General features: G+C 34.7%; 1 protein-coding gene across 2 annotated transcripts in view; it reads left to right on the top strand.

Annotated features, from left to right (window-relative positions):
• The window catches only part of ARIH1 (ariadne RBR E3 ubiquitin protein ligase 1), a 130864-nt gene that overhangs the window by 67833 nt on the left and 35977 nt on the right, over window positions 1-27054 (top strand). For both annotated transcript variants that reach the window (XM_041740018.1, XM_041740017.1), the window contains 3 exons: window positions 12526-12670; window positions 19749-19841; window positions 20320-20375. In XM_041740018.1, the coding sequence (XP_041595952.1) occupies window positions 12526-12670; window positions 19749-19841; window positions 20320-20375 (294 nt within the window). The remainder of the gene's footprint in view (window positions 1-12525; window positions 12671-19748; window positions 19842-20319; window positions 20376-27054) is intronic.

The raw sequence follows: 27054 nt of genomic DNA, 5'->3' as shown, positions 1-27054 counted from the left end.
CCAGCTCCTGTCTGCCTATTATCTTCTCTTTATTTCGATATCTTTATTTCTGTTCTCATATTATACTTTAGTAGTGCACAACTTTTAAGATGTCATCAAATTCATTTTTGTGTTGACTGAACTTTGCAACTCTTTCCTTTGTCTATATGGGACCTCTCTGGATATCTATGTAGGCTGTTAACTACAGAGCCGTAGGGAGCACTTTTGGAATTGTACTGTCCTTGGCCCATGCCTAGCATGCCTTCCGTAATGCCCTTTTTCCTAATTTTTTTTTTTAAACCCAACTTAAGCTTTGTTTCTAAGATGGCTATTCTTATTTCTCAAGACGGTTAATCACTTCTTCATTGGCACTTTTATATCTATTTGATTTAATATTTCAAAACTTCTGTTAGAATTTTGTGTGTGTAAAACTGTCTTATTCATCTTTCATTGCTAGTACATAACATAATTCCTAATATGTAGTCAGTGTTTAGTAAATATTTTAGTTCAACCATTTCTAGGTTTTATTTTTTAAATATGTAATTTCTGTAAATGGTGACATGGATGTAAATCAGATTTCAGTATATCAGGAATAGAAACAAAACCCACCAAATAATGCTTCTTTAGAATTGATAAGTTAAAAAAAAAAAACAACACAAAAAAAACAGTACTTCTCTCTCTATAAGGTGGGTGTTAATGAGTTAACTGGCATATTTGAGGTGAGGAATATATAAGTGATCGATGACTCACAGCTTTTCATGGACAGGTATAATCAAAGAATCTTGAAAATTGATTTCAATGCAGGCTATGTTGCAAATTGGTATTCAGTTTTCATTCTGAAGCATTAACACGTTGAGTGAATAGTTACTAGAACTGGCACTTATGTGTTGTTATGATGGTATGGAACTTTTCTTAGCCACATCACTACTAATATATTGTTTCACAGTTAACTTCTGGGATGTAAGAATAAATTTGGTTTGTCAGAAACCAGGCTTTTGTGATGGCATTTATCACTCTTCTATAGTATGGTGGGTTTTTACTGTTTAAAAAGTTTGGTGTAGGGACACCTGGGTGGCTCAGCGGTTGAGCATCTGCCTTCGGCTCAGGGCATGATCCTAGGATCCGGGATTGAGTCCCACATCAGGCTCCCCGCAGGGAGCCTGCTTCTCTCTCTGCCTATGTCTCTCCCTTTCTCTCTGTGTCTCTCATGAATAAATAAATCTTAAAAAAAAAAAAAAGTTTGGTGTTACTGGGGAGCATGTATGGAAAGCAGCAAATGTATACTCTTACTATGCTCTAGTGGTTAAGGACATGGGATCTCTGCTCCACCACCTCCTAGGTGTATGAACTCGGAGCAGTTTTCTCCATTAGTTATTTCATCTGAAGTTTTTCTCTTGTCTCTTATCTCCCTGCTATATAAATTTCAAGAATGTTTTTAAATATCAGCTGTGTAAAAGACATTGAGTAGAGGTTTGGTGATGAAGAGGTACACAGAACAATGTATCATATGTCATTTATCTAAGGTACTTAGAGGTAAAATTTTAAGGGAATATTTAAAAGGTTATTTCTGGCTCAGGTAGGAAAGGGATTTATTGATGTGATGGCATTTAATTCGGTTTGGAAGGGCAGGCAAAGTGGGAACCTGAGCATTTCAGGTTCAGGAAATGAGTTGGGAGAAGGGGATAGTTTAAGGGACACACACTGAATGGTAATGAGATTTCATGGAGTACATGAAAGATAGAGGGGAAATGATAGGGCATGTTTATTTATTTATTTATTTTTTTTGATAGGGCATGTTTATTTATTTATTTATTTTTTTTGATAGGGCATGTTTAATAGGAAGTACACTGTGGAGGACCTTGAATTCTAAGCAAGTGAATTTGGCTTTTTTTTTTTTTTTCTATTAAGTGGAAAGGTTTGAAGGTTTTTTAATGGAGAAATGTGATATAAGGGGATTATAGAAAAAATTAAAAAAATCAGAAAAAAATTAGTGACAATATGAGTTGATTCTCCATCAGCAGGATGACCCATTGGAAATCTATTTGAATAACTCAGGTAGAAGGATAATGTTGACTTAGGATGATGATGGTTAATTGAAAACAGAGTGTAGGTGGAAGAGACGTTAAACTATGACCAAGAAAATATGAGACCCTGGGAAACTTCTGGTAATTTGGACCATTCTATCCACTAAATACAGTAGAGAAATCTTCATGATATTGAGGCATTTTAAAAATGAAGAATATCAAAGAATTAGTAAAACAGGAATTAGAAGGTTAAGGCCTGAAAGAATATGGAAGTCTAGAGTGAGGAGCCAAGCATTCCAGGTTGCTTTGCATTGGAAGTATTCTCTGATCTAGGAGAGGGAGCTAAGAGACTGAGCTGTGATTTTTATTGGCCCTCTGGTTAGTGGGGGAAAAAGTTGGAGTCTTAGGCCTCCAGAATGAGGATTAGGTAAATCAGCTCTTATAAAGATAAAGATAGTATTCCTGTCATCTGGGTGGCCCAGAAAACCTTAAGTCTTTTATGTGAACTAAGATGGTCCCAGACTATTAATGTACCCAGGCACCTGACAACAAACATAAATCTCTTCTAGAGAAAGAACATTAAGGCCTCAAACTGCTTCCCCAAATTATTTTTTTAATTGAAATATGACAGCTTGGGACTCCAGATACTAGAAATGTCAGAACTGGATCAGATGGTATGCCATCAGCAGGGAACTGGAAAGTATGAGCTCTCTTACAGATGTGAGAAAGAATTTTTCTCTTATTATTAATTTATTTTTATTATAATTTATTATAGTTACCCTATTTTTTTTTGATTCATAGTTCCATTTATGTGCAGTTCTATGGGTATGGAACCAGTGTCAAACATTGAACACAGCTATTGAAATAAGTCAAGTGTGTTAGGAGGCACTATCTAGTTCTAGCAGGGTTAGGAAAACAACTCAAAAAAGACAATTTTTATAACCAAAATAAGCAAAATTAACTCAGTGAATTAATTTAATAGCAGATTGGACAAAGCTAAAGAGAGGTTTAGTGTATTAGAAGATCAGACCAAACCACTATTTTAATAAAGTACATACTCTAAAAGATGGAAAATGCAGAGGAGAAGTTAAGAAATGTAAAGGATCTAATGAGAAGGTCTCATTGAGTTTTAGAGAATGGGCCAAAGGCAGTATTTGATATAATGACTGAAAATTTCCCAGATTGGTGAAAGAAAAAAAAAAGTCAAACAATTTAAGAAGCCTAACAGTTTCCATGCATAATAAATACTACTTACTGATTCTAAGATATTTTAATGTGCTTAAAATTTGAATACATCTTTCAATCTATGGTACCTTGTAGTCCAACAAGATTGAAATGCTGACATGAAAAGTTTCCTATTTCACTTTCTGGTAAGATCATGAAATTTCAGTACCAGAGTATTTTAGATTTCATGAAATACAATAAAAAGAAATCCACTTTTTTTTTTAAATTCACATTTTAAAACATCATAGGGCAACTACAGAAACAACAGCAAAAATAATCATAAAAGCAATAAGATACAAGGAAGAGGGACGCCTGGGTGGCTCAGCAGTTGAGCGTCTGCCTTTGGCTCAGGGCGTGATCCTGGAGTCCTGGGATCGGGTCCCGCATTGGGCTCCTTGCATGGAGCCTGCTTCTCCCTCTGCCTGTGTCTCTGCCTCTCTCTCTGTGTCTCTAATGAACAAATAAATAAAATCTTAAAAAAAAAAAAAAGAGATACAAGGAAGATTACTTTCAAAGAGTAAAAATTTGTGTATATATTATATATATATAGAGAAAAATATATAGAAAGTTTATATTACACATATGTTTTTAGAGAACAGCTGACTTAACAGCAACAGTGGAAGTGATAGTAAGTTGATTACCTCTGTAGGTTGAAAGACATGCCAATTTAGAATATTGTGTTCCTAGAAAATGTTTTCATAAACAGTGCCATCTTTTAATTAATAAAAACACCTTTATGTTGTAACTAGCCTTTGTATTCTTTGAAGTGTTTTAAGTTCTGTCAATTTTGTTGAAGTTTCAAATATTTATACTGTTATTTAAGCAACTATTTGAATATTAAGGGGGAAAATTGTGGAATGCAGCTTAAGTTGTGCTTAAGAAGTTTATAACCTTACATGCATATATAAGGAAAGTAATGAACTAAGCTTTCATCTTAAGTCTCAAGTAATGAGCTAGACTTGTCATGATAGAAAATGAGCAACAAGAACAGCTGGGTGGATCAGTTGGTTAAGTGTCTGCCTTTGGCTCAGGTCAAGATCCTGGAGTCCCACTCACTGGAGAGCCTGCTTCTCCCTCTCCTTCTGCCCCTACCCCGCCTTGTGCACATGCTCTTCCTCTCTGTCTCTCTTGTTCACTCTCTCAAATAAATAAAATCTTAAAAAAAAAAAAAAAAGAAAACGAGCAACAGAATAACTTCAGAGAAATTACAAGAAATAACAGAAGAATTTAATAGAATGGCTAAAGAGCCAAAAGATTTTTTTCCCCCCTAGACTGATAACGTTGATACCCTGGTGAGATTAATCAAGAAAAAAGAAGGCACAAATAGTTAATATCAGGACTGGAAAAGAATGTCACTTTGAATCCTGCAGATATGTTAAAAACAAAAACCACAAAACCTAAGGGGCACCTGGGTGGCTCAGCGGTTGTGCATCTGCCTTCAGCTCAGGGCTTGATCCGAGGAGTCTGGAGTCAAGTCCTGCGTTGATTGGGGATTGGACTCCCTGTGGGGAGCCTGCTTTTCCCTCTGCCAATGTCTCTGTCTCTGTCTCTCTCTCTGTGTCTCTTACGATTAAATAAACAAAATCTTTTTTTTTTTTTTTTAAAAAACCTCCTAAGATATTGTGGATAACTGCCAAAATTGGAAATTTTACATGAAATGAATAAACATTTAGAAATTTGCAACTTACCGAAATTGATTTGAGAAATAAATAGAAAACCTGTATGGACTATCTGTAAAGTGAAATTTTTTGTAAAGAAAAGTCTAAGTCTAGATGGATATACTGGAAAGTTCTACCAACATTTAATGAGATAATAACTCCAACCTTATCTTCTCTAACCATGGATTCTTTTAGAAAAACAAAATCCCCCACCTTCATAACGCTATCACAACTTTGATTCCAGAACCCAAAGAAAAATTACTTGTCAATTACTCTCATACATAGATGCAAAAAATAAACTCAGAATATTTGCAAATTGAGTTCAGTAATACATAAAGAAGACAGTAACTAAGCCGGGACGATTTTGATTTATCCCAGAAATCCTAGGTAGCTTTAACCTGGAAGCAATTCAGTATGGTCACCTGAACAAATTTTAATGAGAAAAACATTTCAATAGATATAGAGGAGCAGTTTCTAAAAATCAGTCATCATTCATGATTTTAAAAAGAAGGCATTAGCAAACGAGGCACAAAAGGGAACTTTCTTAGTCTTAAGTAAATCTATAAAAACACCGGTAGGAGATAACATAGTTTATGCTGAAATGTTGAAAAATTTCCCTTTTAGATAGAGTTCAAGACATGGATATCTGTTATTTTCACTTCTTTTCAGCATAATACTGAAGATGATCCTAGCCAGTAGCATAAATTATCATGGTTGTAAGGGAGAAGATAAATAGTTAATATTCACTGATATTAGTTGTGTACATAGAAAATCCAAAGGAGTCTATAGATAAGTTAAAATAAATGATTCTAAAAAGACATGTAAAACTGTTTTAAAATTTTTTTCTTGGTATTTACACACATATGGTTGACCCAGTAATTCCACTCCCAGGCATATACCCAGTAAAAAGACATATGCACATCTCAATTGAAAGCCGTAAGTTTGCTCATACCAGCATTATTCTTAATAATTCCAACCTACAAACAGCCCAATGTCTATAGATAAGTGGATAATTAAGGTATATTTACATAATAACATCAACAAAAAACAAATTAGAGGTGCAGTTGACTATATAGATGAATCTTAAAAATCATCATATGGAGTGACCTGTAAATACTTACGTCCTATGTGATTTTGTTTATATGCAACTCAAAAAACAGGTAAAACTAAGCTATATTGTTTGAGAATGCATATTTTGGTGGTAAAATTATAAAGAAAACTAGGATAGTGATTATGTCCCGGAGGAAAAGGAGTTTGTTATTGAGAAAGGAATGTTTGGAGTGTTTCTGAAGTACTAGCAGTATTCTAATTCTTGTCTGGGTTGTTTGCTTTATACACAAGTGTTTGCTTTATAACAGTTCATTAAGCTGCCCATTGATATTTATGTACTTTTCTAAAATTATGTTATATCACAATAAAAATAACTTTAAAAACATACATGTGCACATAGGAAAAGGAACAGCCTTAAAAGGGGAGGTCCAGTTTGTTTTCTGGATTGTTTTAGAATTAATAGTATCTTTGGTTACCTACAAGTAAATCAACATTTTGCCAAGACAGTTTCCTCACTGTCTTCTGGGTTCTAGGATCACATCCATCCTAAACTTACTTTTGACCATGTCAGTTCATTTTATCAACCTCCACTACCTTTCTGGTTCCTATCATATCAAAGCTGTACTATTTGACTTTTTGAAAACCATCCATACTTTGACTCTTTTCTGTATGTCCTGTGCAGTATGGTCACTTGAACAGATTTTAATGAGACCTACACTCTGTGAGGATGTCCTTGACTATTCAGGCCCCAATCTCCTCAACAGCTATATTTTATAGAAGTTCAGAGAGCTTTTTATTTCATTCTGGGGTTGTACTAAGAGATGTTGTGTACAGTTTTGTACATCATATACAACTCATCTGATGCCCCTAGGATCACGTTAATCTCTGAATTTTTAACACATTTACTGTTAAGTCATTTTAACTTCTTTTTTTTTTTTTAAATTTTTATTTATTTATGATAGTCACACAGAGAGAGAGGGGCAGAGACACAGGCAGAAGGAGAAGCAGGCTCCATGCACCGGGAGCCCGACGTGGGACTCGATCCCGGATCTCCAGGATCGCGCCCTGGGCCAAAGGCAGGCGCTAAACCGCTGCGCCACCCAGGGATCCCTCATTTTAACTTCTTGAAGTTAGTTTCTATTTTTTGTACTTTCCTAGCATTCTCCTCCCACCTTTTGTTACTTGGCATGTCATATTGAAATAGCCGTCTCCATCTCTTTCCTTCACAGCTGTTAAACACTGCCATTGACCAGCACAATTCCTACATATAGTTGCTTAATATGTGAGGGAACTCACATGAAAATGGATGGTTTGATTCCTTATTCTTAATTTTAGCATAGTTAGATTTTAAATATATATATTTTTTGTTTATAGGCTCTCAACATTTATAACCTAAGGACTTCCATTAAATATACTGAAACAGGGGATCCCTGCGTGGCTCAGAGGTTTGGCGCCTGCCTTCGGCCCAGGGTGTGATCCTGGAGTCCCGGGATCGAGTCCCATGTTGGGCTCCTTGCATGGGGCCTGCCTTCTGCCTGTGTCTCTGCCTCTTTCTCTCTCTCTCTCATGAATAAATGAATAAAATCTTTAAAAAAAAAAATATATGGAAACATTCTTATCAAAATAATAAAATACCATTTTTAAATACTCTCTGTAAACTTTTTATAATTCTCTTCAGTTGGAATCAGATCCACTATTGCATGAATCATAAGTAGTTAGTTTCATTTTACTTATTACTAAATTATGCTGCTCGTGTAGCAGGAAGAAAAAGACCATTCAGCAGAGCAGACGGTATAAATAAACACTTCCCTTGTATGCACATATTTGGACAGAGGGCACAGAAGCCACTGTCTTTGTTTTCTTTCAAGTAAAAAATCATTTTAGAAAATAATACTGGTTTTTGTCATTATGTGGGCCATAGTCTCTTTTGAGAAAATGATAAAAGGTTTGAAGCTTTTCCTCAGATTGAGACGTGTGTTTAGGGGGAATAGACATGTGTAAAGAAGTTATAAAGTTTTGTATACTGTGATGTTCTTGAAGTTTCAGAGGCTTTAGGTTAGAAGAATTTGGTAAATTGAAATAATCCTAATCAAGCCAGGGAATGTGGACAGCTACCTGTGAGGGGAATAGTCATTAACTTCTTCTTAAAATGTCTGCCATAATTTCAGACCTACCTTAAAAGTTCATATGAGAATAAAATTGTGTTTCTCAGAAAATCTTTTTGATTAGCAAAATGTTGATAATGGTTAAAGCTGGGTGGTGGGTATCTGGGAGTTCAATGTACTGTTCTGTTGACTTGTATGCTTAAATTTTTTTGTAATGGAGTGGGAGCCTTTTGGGAAGATGACAATAGATTATTGTGTTTCTTTTAAAATTGTGCTAATTCAGACCTAGAAGGAGTTACTTACATCTGTTTCACTGAGATTCGTTTCTTAATATATTTGTTTTCTTCATAGCTCAGAACTAGAAAGGATAAAATACGAGGAACAATTGGCAGAACTTTCAAATAGTGACCAGGTAAATAACAGGTATGGGAGTCAAGAATCCACCCGTATTCTTGAGCATAGTAGTCCTTAATAAAATATCATAATTTGAAAGAAAAAGCTGCTTTGTTCTCTTGAGATTAAAATAAACATAGACTCTGTGAGCTGAGGGATCAAAGATGAATTGATAAAACAACAGAACAAGATAAAAAGGAAGCTGATGAAACTAAGAAAAAAGGGGCAAGTAATAATCTCGCACAGCTCAAAACCACATTGGCAACAGCAAGTTACAGAGGAGATACTATGGAAAATAGAGATATACAAGATAGAAAAAGGACAAAGAAGGAATTAGCAGATGGTAAACATGGAGGACAAATTAACAAAGACTGGGTACAAATCCAGCAGGGCACAGACTTAATTACTAAAAAGGACCTTGAAGTAATTGAGACCTGAATGGCATTATTTTTTTTAAAGATTTATTTATTTATTCAGAGACAGAAAGGCAGAGACACAGAGGGAGAAGCAGGCTCCATGCAGGAAACCCGACGTGGGACTCGATCCCGGGTCTCGTGGGACTCGATCCTGGGTCTCCAGGATCATACCCCAGGTTGCAGGAGGCGCCAAACCACTGTGCCACTGGGGCTGCCCTTGAATGGCATTTTTAAAGAGAAAGTTGAATGCTGAGATAAAGCCTACTAGAGCTAGCCTTAAACTACTAAATCTCAAGAATGAAGAAAGAAAACAAAATTATATATATATGCCACTTGAAAAAGGATTTGAATTATAAAATGAGAAAAATTATTTGATCACAAACCTCCATAACAACAGGTACTGGAAGGAAATGGATGCTGTCGCTATAAAGAATATTGGGGGTTGGAGGGTCCGATTTTTGGCCAAAGTAATCAACTAGGAAAAGTCTAAAAACTGGAGGGTTTAGTGTAGGATCACATAACATAAAGACACTCAATACATTTAAAGTCAACAACTTAAGAAATAGACTTAAGTATTAATTTTAAGTTAGGTTAGTGAAAATAAATTAGATTTCAATATTTCCAAGTAACTATTGTAGAATTGTTGGTAATTAATAACAAAACCAAATTTTAAAATGATTTCTTATAAAATGGAACTTAATAAAAGAAAAAGATTTCTAGGCCCACTGTCTCAAACCGTATGAGTGGATTCTTAAGCTCCCCATTCTGTTTACCTGAGCAGTATTTGAAAGTTCTCTGAAAGCTTCTAGAATGGCTCAAAAAGTGGATAAACCCAATGCAGTGTGAAATATGCGAAAAGCAAAGGAATTCAGATTTGTTACCGTGGATTATCTTTAAGAAGTTCCTCTTAAATCAGTTATTAAAAACAAACTGAATGATTGTAAGATTCTTCTAGACACTGGGCTACAGCAATAAGAAAATAGTTCTCATGGGGTTTACACCCTAGCAGAGAAGACATAAATGATTATGGAGTTGATTGTGCAGATAAGTATTGTGCACAGTACAAAGTACCATGAGAAGGTTATACAGGGAAATTGACCTAATTTGAGCCTTGCAGTAGGGGAGGAACTGAGGGTTAAATTGAGACCTAAGGGTAGGAGGAAGTGTTTGGGGTAGTTGAAAAACCCTTAGGCAAATGGTTAGCTATTTAGATTAAAATGAAATGGGATCCCAGCTTTGTTTTGTACTTCACAAAAGTAATTTCCTTGTGAATCAACAGTTTAATGGAAACACTTTAAACCTAAAGTCATGGATGAATTTTTTTATAATCTTTAGGTATAGAGATCTTGTAAAGCTTGATATGAAATCCAGAACTCAAAAAAAAAAGGGGGGGGGGGAGACCCAGAACTCACAACATGATCTGTGTGCCTATAGGAAGATTAAAAGTGGCAATTAAACACCACTAAACAAGGTTGAGGGCAAGTTAGAAACTGGGGGGATAAAGTAGGCCAGGAGACAAAGGGTTACCCGTTCTATTGATGTATGGAACTCATAAATTAATAGTAAGAATTTCACAGAAAAGCGTGTTCACCCTCACTAGTGAAGAAACGCAAATTAAGTCCAGATATTCCCCCCTACAATCAGTTGGGCCAAGATTTTAATCTAGGATTACTTATATGTGGAACATCAAATGTCCCTTAGTATAAGGCTGGTTAGGTACATTAAAGTACATACCTACAGTAGAATATTATGCAGTGATGAAAACTAATGTTCATTGACAAAGATGTCTTAATGTGTTGTTTTTTTTTTTTTTCCTTAATGTGTTGTTTACTGAAAGTTATAAATGTGGAGTAAGTGCTTTTATATGAAATTATAGACACATGTCTATCTGGCTGTGTAAGCGTAGAATGGTATCTAGAATCATCGCTAAAGTATTAGGAGTTACTAATTTTATGTGGTCAAGTTTGGATGCTAGAAGTTTGTCTCTTCTTATGAGCATGGATGTTTTTTCTAAAAACAAGGTGTTTTTAATTGTTTTACCTGTTCATATTTAGTGTTAGCTTCATACTCCCCCCCGCCCCCCTTTTTAAAGATTTGATTTATTTATTCGTGAGAGACACAGGGAGAGAGACCCAGGCAGAGGGAGAAGCCAAGTCCTTGCAGGGAGCCTGAAGTGGGACTGGATCCCCGGGTCTCCAGGATCATGCCCTGGGCTTAAGGTGGCGCCAGACTGCTGAGCCACCTGGGCTGCCCACTTTTTACTTTTCAAATAAAGTAGACATTCAGATAAACCTAGACATCTTAGATTTTCTCAGAGATAATAAGTAGGAAAGCATTTGATTTTCTCCTCTGTATATTTTGATTAGTTGAATCATCAGTGACAACTTTTAACCTTATAGAAGTTCTTCTTTTGTAATGTATTGACATTTTGGTTAATCTATCATTTGATTGAAACATTCTGTAGTCAAAATATTTATAAATAGATATTTATTAGTCTTAGGGGAGTGATGTGATTTGTTCTCATTTGAGTGATTTTCCTGGAGATAAAGTAAGTGCTTGACACAAAGCCTGAACAAGTCCTGCATTAAAAATAATTGGAAATCTCTTTGAGTATCACTTGTTTTTTAACTTCAGAACCTCCTGTTTGTATGTAAATAACATTGAAGTTGTTGAAACCTAGGCTTCATATGCTAAAAAGTAATTGACCAGATTTTTCATTAATATTTTACTAGTTATATTGATTCACAAATTGAAAATTTTAAATCTGTTACTTTTTCCTCTGGGATATTAAGGTGTTTTGGGAAGCCAGCAATCCTGTCTCATCTGGATTAATGGGAAATAGTGGGCTAAGTATTTGCCACTGTCTTCTGTCAAGAAATTTATAGTTCAGTTGAGACTGGTAGTTGGCATACCATGCTTGTGATATCTTAGTGAACTACTTCTGTATATTTATAAATGTATTTTATGAAAAGCTAAGTATATGGAGTTTTTGATAGAAAAACATTATAAGATACATTTTTGTTTCCTCTTTCCCTTTGCTAGTAAATTAAAAATTATTTTAAAAGAATATTTAGAAATGATATCTGTGGGGTGATTTGTGGGGTAAGGTATGCTGTGTAGGTAGTTTACTTGCTAATATATTTAAGCTGGTGTAACTAAAATAATTAATAAATCATTTGTATGAAGTATTAGCCTAGCCTTTTAAAATACCATTACTCTTCATTAAGGTACAACTTAAGATAGTTGTAAGAATAGTACAACTTTTATTCTTAAGTTTTAGTTATAGTACTGTTAAAATACTAATAGCTTAACTTCCTAGGATAAAAACAAAGTAAAAAATACCAAAATGGCAAAAAAAAAAAAAAAAAAAAAAACCAAACAAACCCCAAAACCCTCCATCAGCTTTCATATGTATGGGTGTGTGTGCGTGTGTATGTATATATACATTTAACTGTATATATGTATATATACATACACAGGCACACACACACACATACACACCTCTATTTTGCTACAATTTGTAGCCATACACCTCTGTTCCTCTGAGCAAAAAAGGTTATGATCTGGGTTTATTTTAATTCAGTTCATTGCTGTTCCCTATAGAAAATCAGGTTTTTGGAGAGCTCTAACAGTGTGCTATTGCTGGGCTCTCATCCTTTCTGTTTAAATAATGCAGGTACTTTGATGGAAACCTGGAGAAGCTCTTTGCTGAGTGTCATGTAATTAATCCAAGTAAAAAGTCTCGAACACGCCAGATGAATACAAGGTCATCAGCACAGGATATGCCTTGTCAGATCTGCTACTTGAACTATCCTAACTCGGTGAGTATCTGGTAGTTTAAGGCTAGCACTGACTCTGTTTCAGAGGATAAATCAACTTAAATTACTTTTAAATACTTAAACAAAGGAAAATCTGGGAGTCTGGAATTGTACTGTAGTAAAACAGTAACCTATCAGAATATTGAGGATAAAGGAAAGGAAGACAAAGAATGGAACTTGTTCTTTCCCTCTCCACCACTGTTTGCTTTTTTAAAGCAGCAACTTGTCATTACAACCTAAATTTATTCTAAGTTTATTTTACTATCATGGGAGGATTGTTTAATAGGTGGGCAGTCAGTAGAATTATTTTTCATCAAAATAAAATAGATTTAAAATTAGCATTTTATTTTATTTTATTTATTTATTTTTTAAATTTTTATTTATTTACAATAGTCACAGAGAGAGAGAGAGAGAGAGAGAGAGAGAGAGAGAGAGGGCAGAGACATAGGCAGAGGGAGAAGCAGGCTCCATGCACCGGGAGCCCGACGTGGGATTCGATCCTGGGTCTCCAGGATCGCGCCCTGAGCCAAAGGCGGGCGCCAAACCGCTGCGCCACCCAGGGATCCCTAAAATTAGCATTTTAAAATAAATACCCAATACATCAATAAAATGTCTTTAATAGTATTTTACTAGGCAGCTTTCTGCATAACAGAAGCGTTTCATTTATAGAGATCCATTCTAATGGAGATTCTTAAATATAGCAAGTGGTGACAGAGTTGGAGCAGACACTGGGACCTGTTAATTGGTATTTCTTTTAAGTAAAAGTATCCCTCTTAAAACCTACTAAATTTGGATGATTTACTTTGATTTGTCTAGTAAGGAATTTTAGGCTTAAACATAATCATCTTATGAAGGCCTTACTTTATTAGTAACCACAAAAAAATAATATTTGTGACATAAATGTATTTAGTCACTTGGAATTCACCCCTAAGATATTTCAAGATACCTAAGAAAAAGCTTAATTCTATAATAATAACTATCTTACTCATATTCTCTGCTTTAATTAACTTTCTAATAATTATTATATAGAAAGTGTTTGTCATAAAGTGACAGACACCAAGTGTTTATATATTTTAGCACATTGAAGATTTTTCATTATTTTTCTTAGAGGTTTATATATGTTTCTCTGTAGAGGTCCATTTGAAGGGGACTAATTTGTTCACATGTGCTTCAAGTGCCTAGAAAAGAGATTTTAAAAGAAAGTTACTTAAGTACTCTTAGAGAAATAGAACAATGAGTTAACATAACTTTGTAGATGAAGTGTTGAGTTGAATTTCCATATTCTCAAGTTTTGATTATAGCACTAATGCTAACTACTTGGCTTTGTGTAATTATTAAACCTTACTGGATTTAAGTTCTTTTTATCTTTCAAATGAGTTGAGTAAGATATTCTTTCAAATCTCTACTGTTCTGAGAATTGTATAATTTCCCTTTCCTTTATTTTTTTTGTGTTTCTTTCCTTTATTTTTTAAAAAATTTTTCCCTCTCCTTTAAATCACAATCTTGAGTATTAAAAAAAAATTACTATTAAAAATGCATTAAATTTATCTTTTGACCATTTTATTGTCTGTCTTTAACAAAAGTTCTCTTTGCCAGGTGACGTTTGTATAGTTTGTAAAAGTTTCTGTTAGGTAATACTGAGCCCCAAAGAATCTGTCCCAGATTATACAGGGTTTCCTTATTCCCTGGCATTTCTCCTCCTGCTCTATTATAACTAGCTCCTCCTTTGTTTAAATTTTAAATGTAATATGAGTACTGAAGCTAGCTACTTACAAATATCCCCTATAACTTTCTCAGTGTCCTTGGTATTGTCTAACAGTCTTAACAAATTAGAATTAAAAATCACCTGGAGATTCACATTGTAAATTTTGCTTGCACGTGTAACTGATGATAGAGAACCTACTATTCATTTATTTTTATTTTTTTATTTTTTTAATTTTTTTACTATTCATTTATTCAGTGCACCAGGCACTATTCTAAGTGTTAGAAACACAATGGAGGAAAAAAGGCCTTATGCCTGCTTCAGAAAATTTACAGGTTAGCTGGGTAGATAAGTAAGATGACATATTCAGAAAGAAAGGTAAGCACTTTGATGATGATACTATAGGAACATGTTGGAGAGAGACATCTAACCCAGTTTTAGGTCAGAGAGAAATTTCCCACAGAAATTGACCTGTGAAATAACCTCTGAAAGTGTGGTAGTTCGGTGAATCAGGAAAACAGAGCAGTATAGAAGCCAGAGGAAGAGTATGTACCTCCAAGAATGATAAAAATATTGCTAAAAACTTGAAAGAAAATAATTGAAAAGTGAATTTGGAATTAACAACATGAAGTTTACTGATGATATTGGAAAGTTAATGTAAGTAGTATGGTAAAATGAGAAACCACACTGCATGGGCTGAAGGGTTATTGACCTAAAGATTAGAAAAGAAACGTAGGCAATAAATACAAACAAATTATTCTTTAAAGGAAGCTTGGCTATGTCAATGACAGGACAAGAAAGCAAACAGCAACATGGGTTGGAAAGTAAGTTTGAGAGTTACGGAAACCATGCCAAGTGTTATGAAAAATAATAGTGTGATAAAACTAGGACTTTTCTCATAGTTTTTAGACTAATATAGAAAGATAATTTTAACCTCTTCAGTTCTGCAAATGTCATCTCAGACTCCATTAACGCATTGATTGAATGAGTGATTTTTTTTTAACCTCTGCTGTATAATTCCCATGTTTCAGTTTCCACCACTTTCTTCAAACACTGATACTTGCCTTTTACTGATGTCTATCTTCAATACCTTTATCCTTCCAGAAAGCAGCTTTAGCTTTATACAGTGACACGTGCAAACAACTTTTTAAAATAAATGCTTTAGTAGCTTAGTATATAGCACTTTGGAGATAACTATCTTGGGTGAGATCTCTTCTTTAAAAACAATATCCTGAGACTTTGGGGCACTTTTAAATTCTCTACCCCCATCTCCTTGTTTGTGGCCAATTCAGGGGTTTCTTAGCCCTGGGAACAGTTATAGAGTGGGCTGTGATATCTCATTTTTATGAAGTAAATAATTTGTATATTTTAAGAATCAGGTATGTTACATAAAGGCAACTTTGGAGATTGTGACTATAGTCACCTTCCCATCCCCTCACCTCTTAAGCACCTCCGAATCTTTCTGCTGGGAACACAAAACATCTGCTCTAAGTCTGACCCTATATCCTTTTTAATTTATTCCATTTTATGGATGAGGGAACTGATGTCCTAATTATTCAGTTTTTATAAACAAAATTTCTTTAACTTTAGAGATAATATGAGGAGTTTCTGATGGAAGAAAGATATTTATTCCTGTTCTTACTGCTATTTGCCATTAGTTGCTGTGTATGTAAAATGGCAGTAATAAATGTACCTTTGAAGAGTGTTTATTCTTTCAGTTCTTTTTTTAAAGGACCATTAATTTCTGTTTTAGGTAATATTTCATATATTTTTAGTGTATTCTGTGTCAGATTTATTTATGATATTAGCAAGGATAAATTTGTTGATAAGTAATCCTATCTTTGAGTTAGGGACCTAAGTAGGTACGCACAAGGTTGTAAGGGAACAGATATGTGAAAGGAGGAAGAGAGGAAGGGAAATGGAACAGGATGGTGATACCCAGGTATATCTGTGACAATGACACCTCTCTTGAGCACAGTAAATGTGTTTATACCACAGGTTAGTTTTTGCTCTATCTTTAGACATGTGTATGTGATTTATATTTCCATTTTTTCTTGTTTTGTATTGTTATCTATCAAATTAGAAGAATTATTGAAAAGAAGCCTTTTAAAGAATAAAAAGCTTTGTTTTTTTTTCCCTTATATAATGATTGATGGTCCAGAAGTTCCAAAGGTAGAGATGTTAACTTGCAATGATCACTTAGTAACCATTGTAACCTTTATTCTCACAATCTCAAGGGTTTTTATTTGAAAAAAGAAAATAAAGCACATGAGGATGCATATGTGTTTTTAAGTTGTGAATAAAACGTTTTAGAATTGTTGATCTTTTACCCTGTTATAATTGTCCTTTACAGAATGCTCCTTCCTCTTACAGCCTTGAAAATCAGATGCTCTTCATTAGTGATCTGACAAGTTAGTGCCAAATGTCCTTTACCAGTCAGGAGTAATGAGAATAGATTCTTTTGTTTCCTAGATTTTTTTTTTAATGGATAAAAATATTGATTTCCACAATATTTACCTTTACTTGTCCTATAAATGAGTTACAATTCTTGTCAATCTGAATAGCATCATATTTTAAACTGGATATTTACCATGTCATTTGGTCTGTAGGACAAGTCTCAGGACTCTGATACATTTTTCCCCCATGTCTGCTTCTGGGCATTCTTTATATAGTTTATGTGCTGTAGTATAGAATTTTGTATCCTATTTGTATCTGAATTTCATAAGCAACATCAGAAATTTCATGAGCATTTTTCAAGTAACAGCTCGTTAGAAAATGGAATAAAAAGTAACACTTATGTGAGCCACGGAAAGAATAAAAGAGCTAGAAATAAACTTGGCAAGAAATGTGAAAGATCTGTTAAGAAGAAAACTTGAAATACTAAAGTAGTTAAAAAGATGACTTGAGTATTTGGAGAGATAGAATAATAGTAAAATATTGAAAAAGATATTCAACTACTGAGCCACCCAGGGGCCCCTAGAAGGCAGAAATTTTAAAACCAGTACACTTTGGTGTATTTTTTTGTTGCTTCTTCATGGCAACAAAATGTGAGCACTCAGATTTGAATCTGAGAAAATATTTTCCACACTTACAAATGGCCAGTTTTCTAAATAGATAGAAATCCCCACTAAATCATTAAGGAAATGATGGGCAAAATAGATGAAGAGAGTGCACTGAAAAAATATAGTTTTTAATCTTTTTTTAGTGTTTAAAACTTCACTCAAAATAAATTAAAATCAAAACTAATGAAGTGGGGCACTTGGGTGGCTCAGTGGTTGAGCATCTGTCTGCCTTCAGCTCAGGTCATGATCCCAGAGTCCTGGAATTGAGTCCCACATCCGGCACTCCATAGGGAGCCTGCTTCTCCCTCTGCCTGTGTCTCTGCATCTCTCTCGTGTCTCTCATGAATAAATAAATAAAATCTTAAAAAAAAGAAACTAATTCACCTTCATACCTGTTAGATTGGCAAAGATCAAGGAGTTCGATAATATACTATTGTTGACGTAGGTTTTGGGAAACCCGAATTCTCTTTAACAGTATAAATTGCTACAACCTCTTTGAACTTAAAGCTTGGTGTTAATACTCTATTAAAGTGTAAATGTATACCTGTTATAATATCACTTTATCCCAAGATGCATCGGCACGATCACCATGATATATAAATAGCCAGTGCAGTAGCATAGTGGCCCAAAAAAAAAAAAAAAAAAAAAAAAGTCTAAATGTTCGTTAATGGTGGACTATTTAAATAAATCATGGTACCTTCATACAGACTGTAAAAAGGGGTGGACCCATGTGTACTAATGTAGGACCACCTCAGAAATATATTAAATAATAACCAAAACGATAATGTGTGCTACTCTTATTGTGTATGTGCCTGTGTATGTCAGAACATCTCAGGCAGATTATGTCAGATTTTGAAATAGTGTTACTTTTGGATAGAGAAATAGATGACAAGGGTGGGAATAAGGGAGACTTACTTTTCAACATAAACTCGTACTATTAAATAATTGTTTTTAACCATGAGCCTGTATTACCTTGTTTAAAAATAATTTAGAGTAAATATTGTAAAATATTCTTAGTTGAAACTGGTGACCATTATTTGCATATTATAGAATATAATATACTTCAATTAACTATCCCTCAAATTAGTAGTATTTCAAGTCATACAAGTAATAGAAGATTAGACCAAATGTTAGTATTGTTCTTAGCAATCTGAATGAATCTTTTGGTTTCCATAAGATTTTATTGATTATCTAGGTAAGCTCTATTCTGTGCAACTCTAGAAGTCCTATATTTGCATGACATTTTTTAATACAGCTTTGAGATAAAATTCACATACACTAATAAGACGATATAGTTCACTTATTTTCAGCGGTTTTAGTTTACCACTCCACTGCCACAGTAAATTTTAGAACATTTCATGACCCCAAAAAGATACCTCATCTCCTTTTACACTCACTACTACCTCTTACCCCTCAAGCCATCCTATCCTAGGCAACCACTAATCTACTTTCTCTATGATTTTGCCTGTTCTGGACCTTTCGTATACATGGAAATCAAACAATATGTGGTGTTTTGTGGCTGGATCCTTTCATTGAGCATAGTGTTTTCAAGGCTCATCTGCATTACAGTATGTATCAGTACTTCAATCCTTTTTATGCGTGAATAATATTCTTCATATGTATATTCCACATTTTGTTTATCCATTCGTCAGTCACTGGACATTTAGGTTGTGTCTGTTTTGGGACTAGTATGGATAATGCTGCTATGAATATTTGTATACAAGTTTTTGTGTGGAGCTATGTTTTCATTTCTTTTCGGTATATACCTAGAAGTGGAATTGCTGGATCATGAGTAACTCTGTGTTTAATTATTTGAGAAACTGCCACAGTGTTTTCCAAAGCTCCTGTATTATTGTACATTCGCACCAGAAGTGTATGAGGGTTCTAATTTTTCTACATCCTTACCAACACTTGTTGTTATCTGTCTTTTTGAATATAGCTGTCCTAGTGGGTGTCAAGTCGTGTCTTATTGTGGTTTTGATTCACATTTCTCTGATAGCTAAGGATTTTGAGCGTCTTTTCATATGCTTATTGGTACATGACATATTCTTATATTTTGTGCAAACTTGTCTGTCTTTCCTAAAAATATAAATACTCTAAAAGCATTTCTCATTAGTTAGGTAATTTGTATTAAATGTATTTGCATGTCTAAGTTTTACCACTGAGAAGTTTATTTTAGAAGCCCAGCTAGCCTTGTCAAATTGGACATTTTAACTACTTATGAGAATTGTGACCTAATAGAGCCTTCTTGAGTCACTATGTATAGTGATTTTTCTCATAATGTCTTTTAAAAGTCCATGTATTATTTTTGTTGCAGTATTTCACTGGCCTTGAATGTGGACATAAATTTTGTATGCAGTGCTGGAGCGAATATTTAACTACCAAAATAATGGAGGAAGGCATGGGACAGGTAAAGATACCAATTTGATTTTTTAGTTTTTGTTGAATTTCCTACAATGTTTAGACCCTTGCAGAAATATAAACAGGTGAAGCATTCTGGATTATAAATTGCATGGGAAACTTTTTCCATTTTGAGATTAAAAGATAATTAAGACATTTTTCTATTTACAATGTGACAATCCAGTCAAAGATAACAGTTCAGGTAATGTTTTCTTAGTGGCATTAAGATGTGTATAAATCAGGCTAAACTTGTTGAGCAGTTTTGTCAGGTGTCTTGCTTGTGCCTTTCGAGTTTTATTCAGGTCAGTCAATGGTTTTAGTTACCTTATGGTATTAAACACACACATACATTTTCTTTAATAGAAAGGGAACGATTAAGATCCTGTAAATGTCAAGGTATTCTCAACCTACTGAAGTGCCTGGCGATGGTAAGCATCCAGTAAATATTTGTTGAATGAAGACATAGTTTAAATTTCAATCTTTTTCAGACTATTTCGTGTCCTGCTCATGGTTGTGATATCTTAGTGGATGACAACACAGTTATGTAAGTATTTTTGATAGATTCTGCATGTTGAATATTGGTTAGTTGGTTAAACTAAATTAATTTGTGCTCAAACCTCAGAGGAGGTGGAATTTTTAGTCTAAAAAGACTTTCTAACCTATATTCCTTCGTAGTACAAAAGTTCATTTCTAACTTGATTTAAATGCCCAGACACTAGTCTTATAAATATATGGCAAAATCTGGGCAATATATGATAGCTAGATTTCAATAAACCTTAGAATTGGAGAGTAGGGTATGTTGGTATGTCAGTTGAGGTCCTGTGGGAAGGAGATTTATTGTGGGATAGCATCTGTGCAGGTTAAAGAGAAAGGAGTAGATACGCTTTGATGCAGGTATGATTCCTGTTAAAAGAGACAAGAAGGATTCAGTAGGAAGAGACTCCAGCCATGGAGCAGCAGTGAGTCTCTGGCAGCTCTGTGGGGAACTCCACTGCAGATTGCCTATAGATGAATGCCTCAGTAAACGGAAATGACTGGGCCCTAGTGCCTTCCATGTTCCATCATTCACTGGGAGCTACCCAGGGGAATGTGGCCTCATTTGGAGCACAGCTCCCAAAGGCACTACATCTGGAAGTTGTTGGCTAACTGCTCTTCTTGTGAAAGGTTTTCTTATGAAGGGAGAAGGAAACTTGAAGAAACAAGCATAGATTTTAGTCCTGAACTGGGGTAATATCCCAGGTTGTTTAATTCCTTGAGTTAGTGCTGTTTCATAGCCTCGGGCTACGTAATTGACTTCATTCTAGGAAGATAAACAGATTGAAGGCCTGAACTATCTGCAAACAAATTATGTAGTTAGGTAATTGCCTATACAGAAAGGTTTAGTCTGTGTTTAAGCACAGGGATTTGAAGGTAATAAAAGTAAAAACAGCTATGGACTTTAATGAGCAAATAAATTTCCTAAGCTACCTAATAAAGCCTTAAATTGACTTAACCAGCACAGTTTATAAAGCTCACTGATTCCAATTTGTTAACCTTAACCTACTTTGGATTACTAAAACATACTGATGCTTGTTGTTAGCTCTGTGTTAATACTGTTTCTATCTTTCAGTGAATCTTTTTTCCATTATTGGTTTAAGCTAGCAGAAATAAGTTATGTAACAAATATCTTGAAGTACCATCCTCCTTCTAGTTGTCTTTATCTTGTTCCTTGATACTTTCTGATTCCTTGTATTTTCATCAATAAATCAGTTTCATCAATAGAATTCATCAGATCACTGAATCTTTTTATCCATTCCATATTTACTTGGGAACATTAAGATATATTTCCTTCCCCCAAGAAGTTCATAATACTAAAATGCAGAGTTTAAGAGTTATATATAGAGACATGTATAAAGTACAGGTAGAAAGAAGCAAATTATTCCACATGAAGAGTTTAAGGAGTAATATAAATGGGGGTAAAAATTTGGATTGAGGGAGTGGAGAGTAACACTGTTAAAGAAAGAATACCAGTATATATATATATATTTTAAAATAGCTCATGAGGGATCCCTGGGTGGCGCAGCGGTTTAGTGCCTGCCTTTGGCCCAGGGCGCGATCCTGGAGACCCTGGATCGAATCCCACGTCGGGCTCCCGGTGGATGGAGCCTGCTTCTCCCTCTGCCTGTGTCTCTGCCTCTCTCTATCTCTCTGTGACTATCATAAATGAATAAAAATTTAAAAAAATAAAAAATAAAAAAAAAATAAAATAGCTCATGAGCTTTTCTCTATTAAGTATTCTGTGGTGGCTAGAGAGTAGCAGGTTATTAGAGATTAGGATAAAAGGACCCTGACAGTTTATGGATTTCATCACAGAAGGTTGTTAGACTGTGATAATAAGATTTACATTTTGAGAAACCTATTTGGGGGTAGGGGGCGCCTGGCTGACTCTGTCAGAAGAGCATGTGACTCGTAATGGGGTCAAGACCCATGTTGTGTGTAGAGATTACTAAAAATAAACTTTAAAAAAAAGAAATACAACTTTAGCGGAGGGAGGGTCGTTTAGAGTTGGGGAGGCATTTGGATAGGAGATGTGGCTCCTATCCAAAAAACTGAAGATTTTTTTTTTTTTTGAGGGGAAATGGAGTAAATATTTTCAACACATAAAACCAATGTGGCTAATATCAAAAGGGCTCTTACAAATCAAGAAGATAATCCTATGGAAAGCAGTTCACAGTGAAAGAAATTTGATGCTCATAAACATTAGCTAATAAACATTATATAAACTAGTTACTTAAATGTAAATCAGAATTTGGTACTCCAGTTTTTTTAAATTGTGTTTTTTGTTTTGTTTGCATTTGGATTGGTAAGGATTAAACAATTTGGTAATGTGTAGTGTGAGAATATAGTACAGTAGAGAATACAAACTGTTGCAACATTTTTGTAATAGTTTGACAATTTCTACAAATTAAAATGCTCTTTGGCCTTTCATGCAATAGTATCACTTTGGATATGTCATTCTGCTGCCTTCATTGTTTCTGATCAGTCAACTGTTAATCATGTTGTTTCCTATTTGCTCCTTTTTAAGATTTGCTGTGTCTTTAGCTTAAGACAATTCAACTGTGATGTATCTAGATGTGGTTCTCTTTATGTGTATCCTCTCAGGTTTCTTGTGCTCTTTGGCTATGCATCCAAGCATATGCACAGAAAATTTGGAGAATATAAAACCATTTTAATGATATCAGCTGGGGCTTGGGGATTAGGAGGAGGGATTTTTATATTTCACCTTATATAGTTGTACACTGTTAGTATACAGCTTCCATTTTATTTCTTATAAATAAATAATTTTAGAATTTAAGAGTTTAGTTAATTAAATGACATTTTTAAAGTGTTCAGTCTTAAATAATAACTGAAATATGCCTAACAATTTTTTCTTAGTGTGAAAGAAATAGAATCCTTCACAGTCATGGTATTACCATTTTTAAGTTTTTAATTTGATGCATTAAAAAATAGTTTCTTGTTTTAATTTGGCTTTTTTTTTTTTTTTTTTTTTTGAAGATTTCATTTATGTGAAAGAGAGGGAGTGCGTGTGCACAGGCCGAGGGAGCAGGAGAAGCAGGCTTCCCACACAATCAGGGAGACTGACATGGGGCTCTATCCCAGGACCCTGGGATCATGACCTAAGCCAAAGGCAGATGCTCGACTGACTGAGCCACCCAGGCGTCCCTTCTTGTTTTATTTTGACTTCAACTCATTTGGAACTTGAACCCGAAACCAGATTCTTTCATGAAGACACTTTCTCCTATAACCTTCTCAAGTTGAAGCTAGGTCTCCCCACCCCCCACCCTATATACCTCATGGTCAGGAAGCAATGTCATTGTCTCCCTTGGTTTCAAATGTTATATTCAGAATGTTTCTCTACTTCAGTATAAAATCCATGTAGACCCTTTTTATTTATTTTTTCATGATTTTATTTATTTGAGAGAGAGCATGTGCACAAGCAGGAGGAGCAGCAGGCAGAGGGAGAAGCAAGCTCCTGGCTGAGCAGAGAGCCCCAGTGGTACTTGATCCCAGGACTCCCTGGATCAGACCTGAGCCGAAGGCAGACCCTTAACCAATTGAGCCACCCAGGAGCCTGCATGTAGATCCTTGAGTCTTATGTTATCTGGTTATCCTATAGTCCTTTCTGCTTTTATTTGCCTGATTTCTTGGTCACTCCCACTTAATTATAGTGTTAACACCTCACTCACTGTCTTTCTTCCAAGGTTTACTGTCATCCGGTGTGATCTCAGTATCCATATATACAGTCTGTTATTCTATACTCTAACCCTGTAATTTTCAGAGTGCAGTCCCCCAACCAGCAGCATTAAAATGCCCATTCTCAGTCCCAAATCCAGACTTACTGAATCAGAAAGTCTGGGGATGGGGCTCAGCAATCTGAACAAACTCTCCTATGATTCTGATGTATGCTTAAGTTGGAGAACCAATGCCATAGCGTTTCATTTTCCTAATGTATTCATTTTCAGTAAAATCCCTTTTATCTGGACACCAGTTCCTGAGGCCACCACCCTAGGTTTACTCCAGATCTACTCTAATTGACTTTACAAAATCATCTTTTTTTGCCTCTTCCTAAAATATTGCTCCTTGGGGTTCTAATGGGTTTCTACTCATTTTATATCCTCCTTAGTCATAAATTTGACCCAGATTTGTGTGTATTATCAGGTCAACTGTCTCTCTTGAACTTGGGACCTATATATCCCATTGCTTATCAGGCATCTTCATATGTATATTTTATCCTCAGGCTTTGTCTTGTCCAACTCTTCTGTCACTACCACCAAACTCCTTCTGGCTGCTCAGTGTCAAGGAATGGTACCGTTAGGTGTTAAAGACTTGCCTAAATTAGAAACATGATGATGCCCCTGATTGTTTTTTTTTCCTCTATTTCCTGGAGTGATCCTCATACCACTTTCTGTCATTTTCACATCCTAATTAGTCTTAAATCTATCCATTTCCCTCTGTTCCCGCTGCCATTAACCTGATCCAAGTTGTCATTTTCTCTTAGCTGGCAATCTATGACTGGTTTCTAAATGATTCACTTAAATTGTTTTGTCACCTTTCAGTTCTTTCATTTCCATTCTATATTGCTTACCTATACAGCTTCATCTCAACTTTTTCACATTCTCTTTTCTAGCAGTGTGAAACTTGTTAGATTTTACTTATTTATGAGAGAGAGGGAGATAGCAATAGATAACATCAGCGAGGGGAGGGGCAGAGGGAGAAGCAGGCTCCCCGTCTGATCAGGGAACCCCACACGGAGCTCAATCCCAGAACCCTGGGATCATGACCTGAGCTTACCCGACTGAGCCAAAAGCAGACACTCAACCACTGAGCCACACAGGCGTCCTATAAATAAATGGACAGGGCAGAAATTTTCTTTTGAAAAATAAATTGCTTTATTTTTCATTTAATTAAAGTTTTTTTACAAGCACTCTTATATCCATCTTTTTTACATATGATTTGAAACACTTCTTTACATTCAATACAAAATAGATATCACATCCATTCCCTGAAATGACTCTTCGCAAAGTAGAATGCAAGTAGCACTCTTAGAGTCATTGTTATTACATTTGGTTTTAAATTATCTTTTAAATGCATTACAGAATGGACATTATTACATCCATGCAAAAATAAATTGTTTTAAATTAGATCATATAATTTAAATGCTGTTTAATAGTTATTTTCTGTACCATTAACTGTAAGCAGTACATCTTATCTCCTTACTATGAAAAGTGAAGAAATTAATGCTTCTGCATTGTCATTCACCTTTATATCTCTTTCACCTCTTAATTTCTATTAGATACATGATTATGTTGTCAACTCTATTTTTTTTTCTATTCTGGAACAGATTCTTTCATGTTTTGTCAATAAGTTTATTCACAAAATTGTAAATCAGTACTTTTGTAATATTATAACTATGTAAATATCACATAAAATCAAATAGTTGAATGGATCCAGAAAGAAGTAAATGTAGTCCTCTAAGCTCCTCTAAGAATATTCATAACATCATAATCAGATGGTTTTTTATTTTTACAGTTTCTTAACAGTCACAAATACATTTGTGGAGCTGCCTAGACCCTTAAGTCAGTCATACAGTTTGTACCATCTGAGGCAAGAGACAGACTAAATATTGATACATGTTAATCTCAGTTCTGTAAGGATCTCATTTTTTACAGAGGAAAATCCTCATCCTTAAGTACAATAGACTGAGTTTGCTTGTGTGTTGATTTTATTTTACTTTTTTAGTAAATTCTAAAATATATTAACTAAAGTATATAAATACATTAACTTTAAAACTATATTTTATTAACCACCTAAGTCAAGGTATAGAACTTTTCCAGTACCCAGAATGTTCATCCTTTTGCCCCTTACCTGACAGTATCCATTTCACCCTTGTTCCCTGTCATGATTTCTGTCATCAGTTAGTTTTGCCTATTCTTGAGCCTCATTTAAATGATACTATGTATTCTTTTTATGAGTGTATCTGCCTCAGTTAATATCTTTGAGATATGTGCACATCTTAAATATATCTGTATGTTTTTAGGTTTCCTTAGATTTTTTTGTTGTTATGTCTAATGTATTTCATTCTCCTGATAGTAGACATTTAGAGTTTTTTGGTTTGTTTGCTTGGTTTTGACCACTATGGAGAAGGCTACAAAGAATATTCTTATATGTGTCTTTTAGTAAACATGCACTGATTTCTTTTGAGTATATATTTAGAACTGAGTCAGTAGATACTGCCAGGTGGTTTTCCAAAATGGTTGTACCTATGTTCCCCTAGTTAGCTGTGAGTGCTCTACTCCTTGCTTGTATTTGTAAACACTAGTCTTTTAAATTGTATCCATTCTGGTGGGTATGTAAGGATATCTCCTTATGGTTTTAACTTGTAATTCCCTGATGAATAATGATTTCAAACACCTTTCCATTAGCTTCTTGGATATCTTTTTATGAAATACCCATTTAGATCACTTAAAATATTACTTTGTTGTTTTATAAGAATTCATTAAATTTTCTGATAGTCTTTTGTTAGATATATACATATTACAACTACTTTCCCTTATATGTAGCTTCCTTTTTCTCTCAATGATTTTTGATGAACAAAAGTTTTCATTTTAATAACATCTAATACATCATTTCCCCCCCATTTACAATTACTACTTAATTTTTTTTCTTTTTTTTTTAAATTTTTT

This window comes from Vulpes lagopus, chromosome 2 (assembly GCF_018345385.1).
Source record: "Vulpes lagopus strain Blue_001 chromosome 2, ASM1834538v1, whole genome shotgun sequence".
NCBI lineage: Eukaryota > Metazoa > Chordata > Mammalia > Carnivora > Canidae > Vulpes > Vulpes lagopus.
Note: the sequence above shows the minus strand (reverse complement) of the source record. Positions and strands in the feature narration are given on the sequence as shown.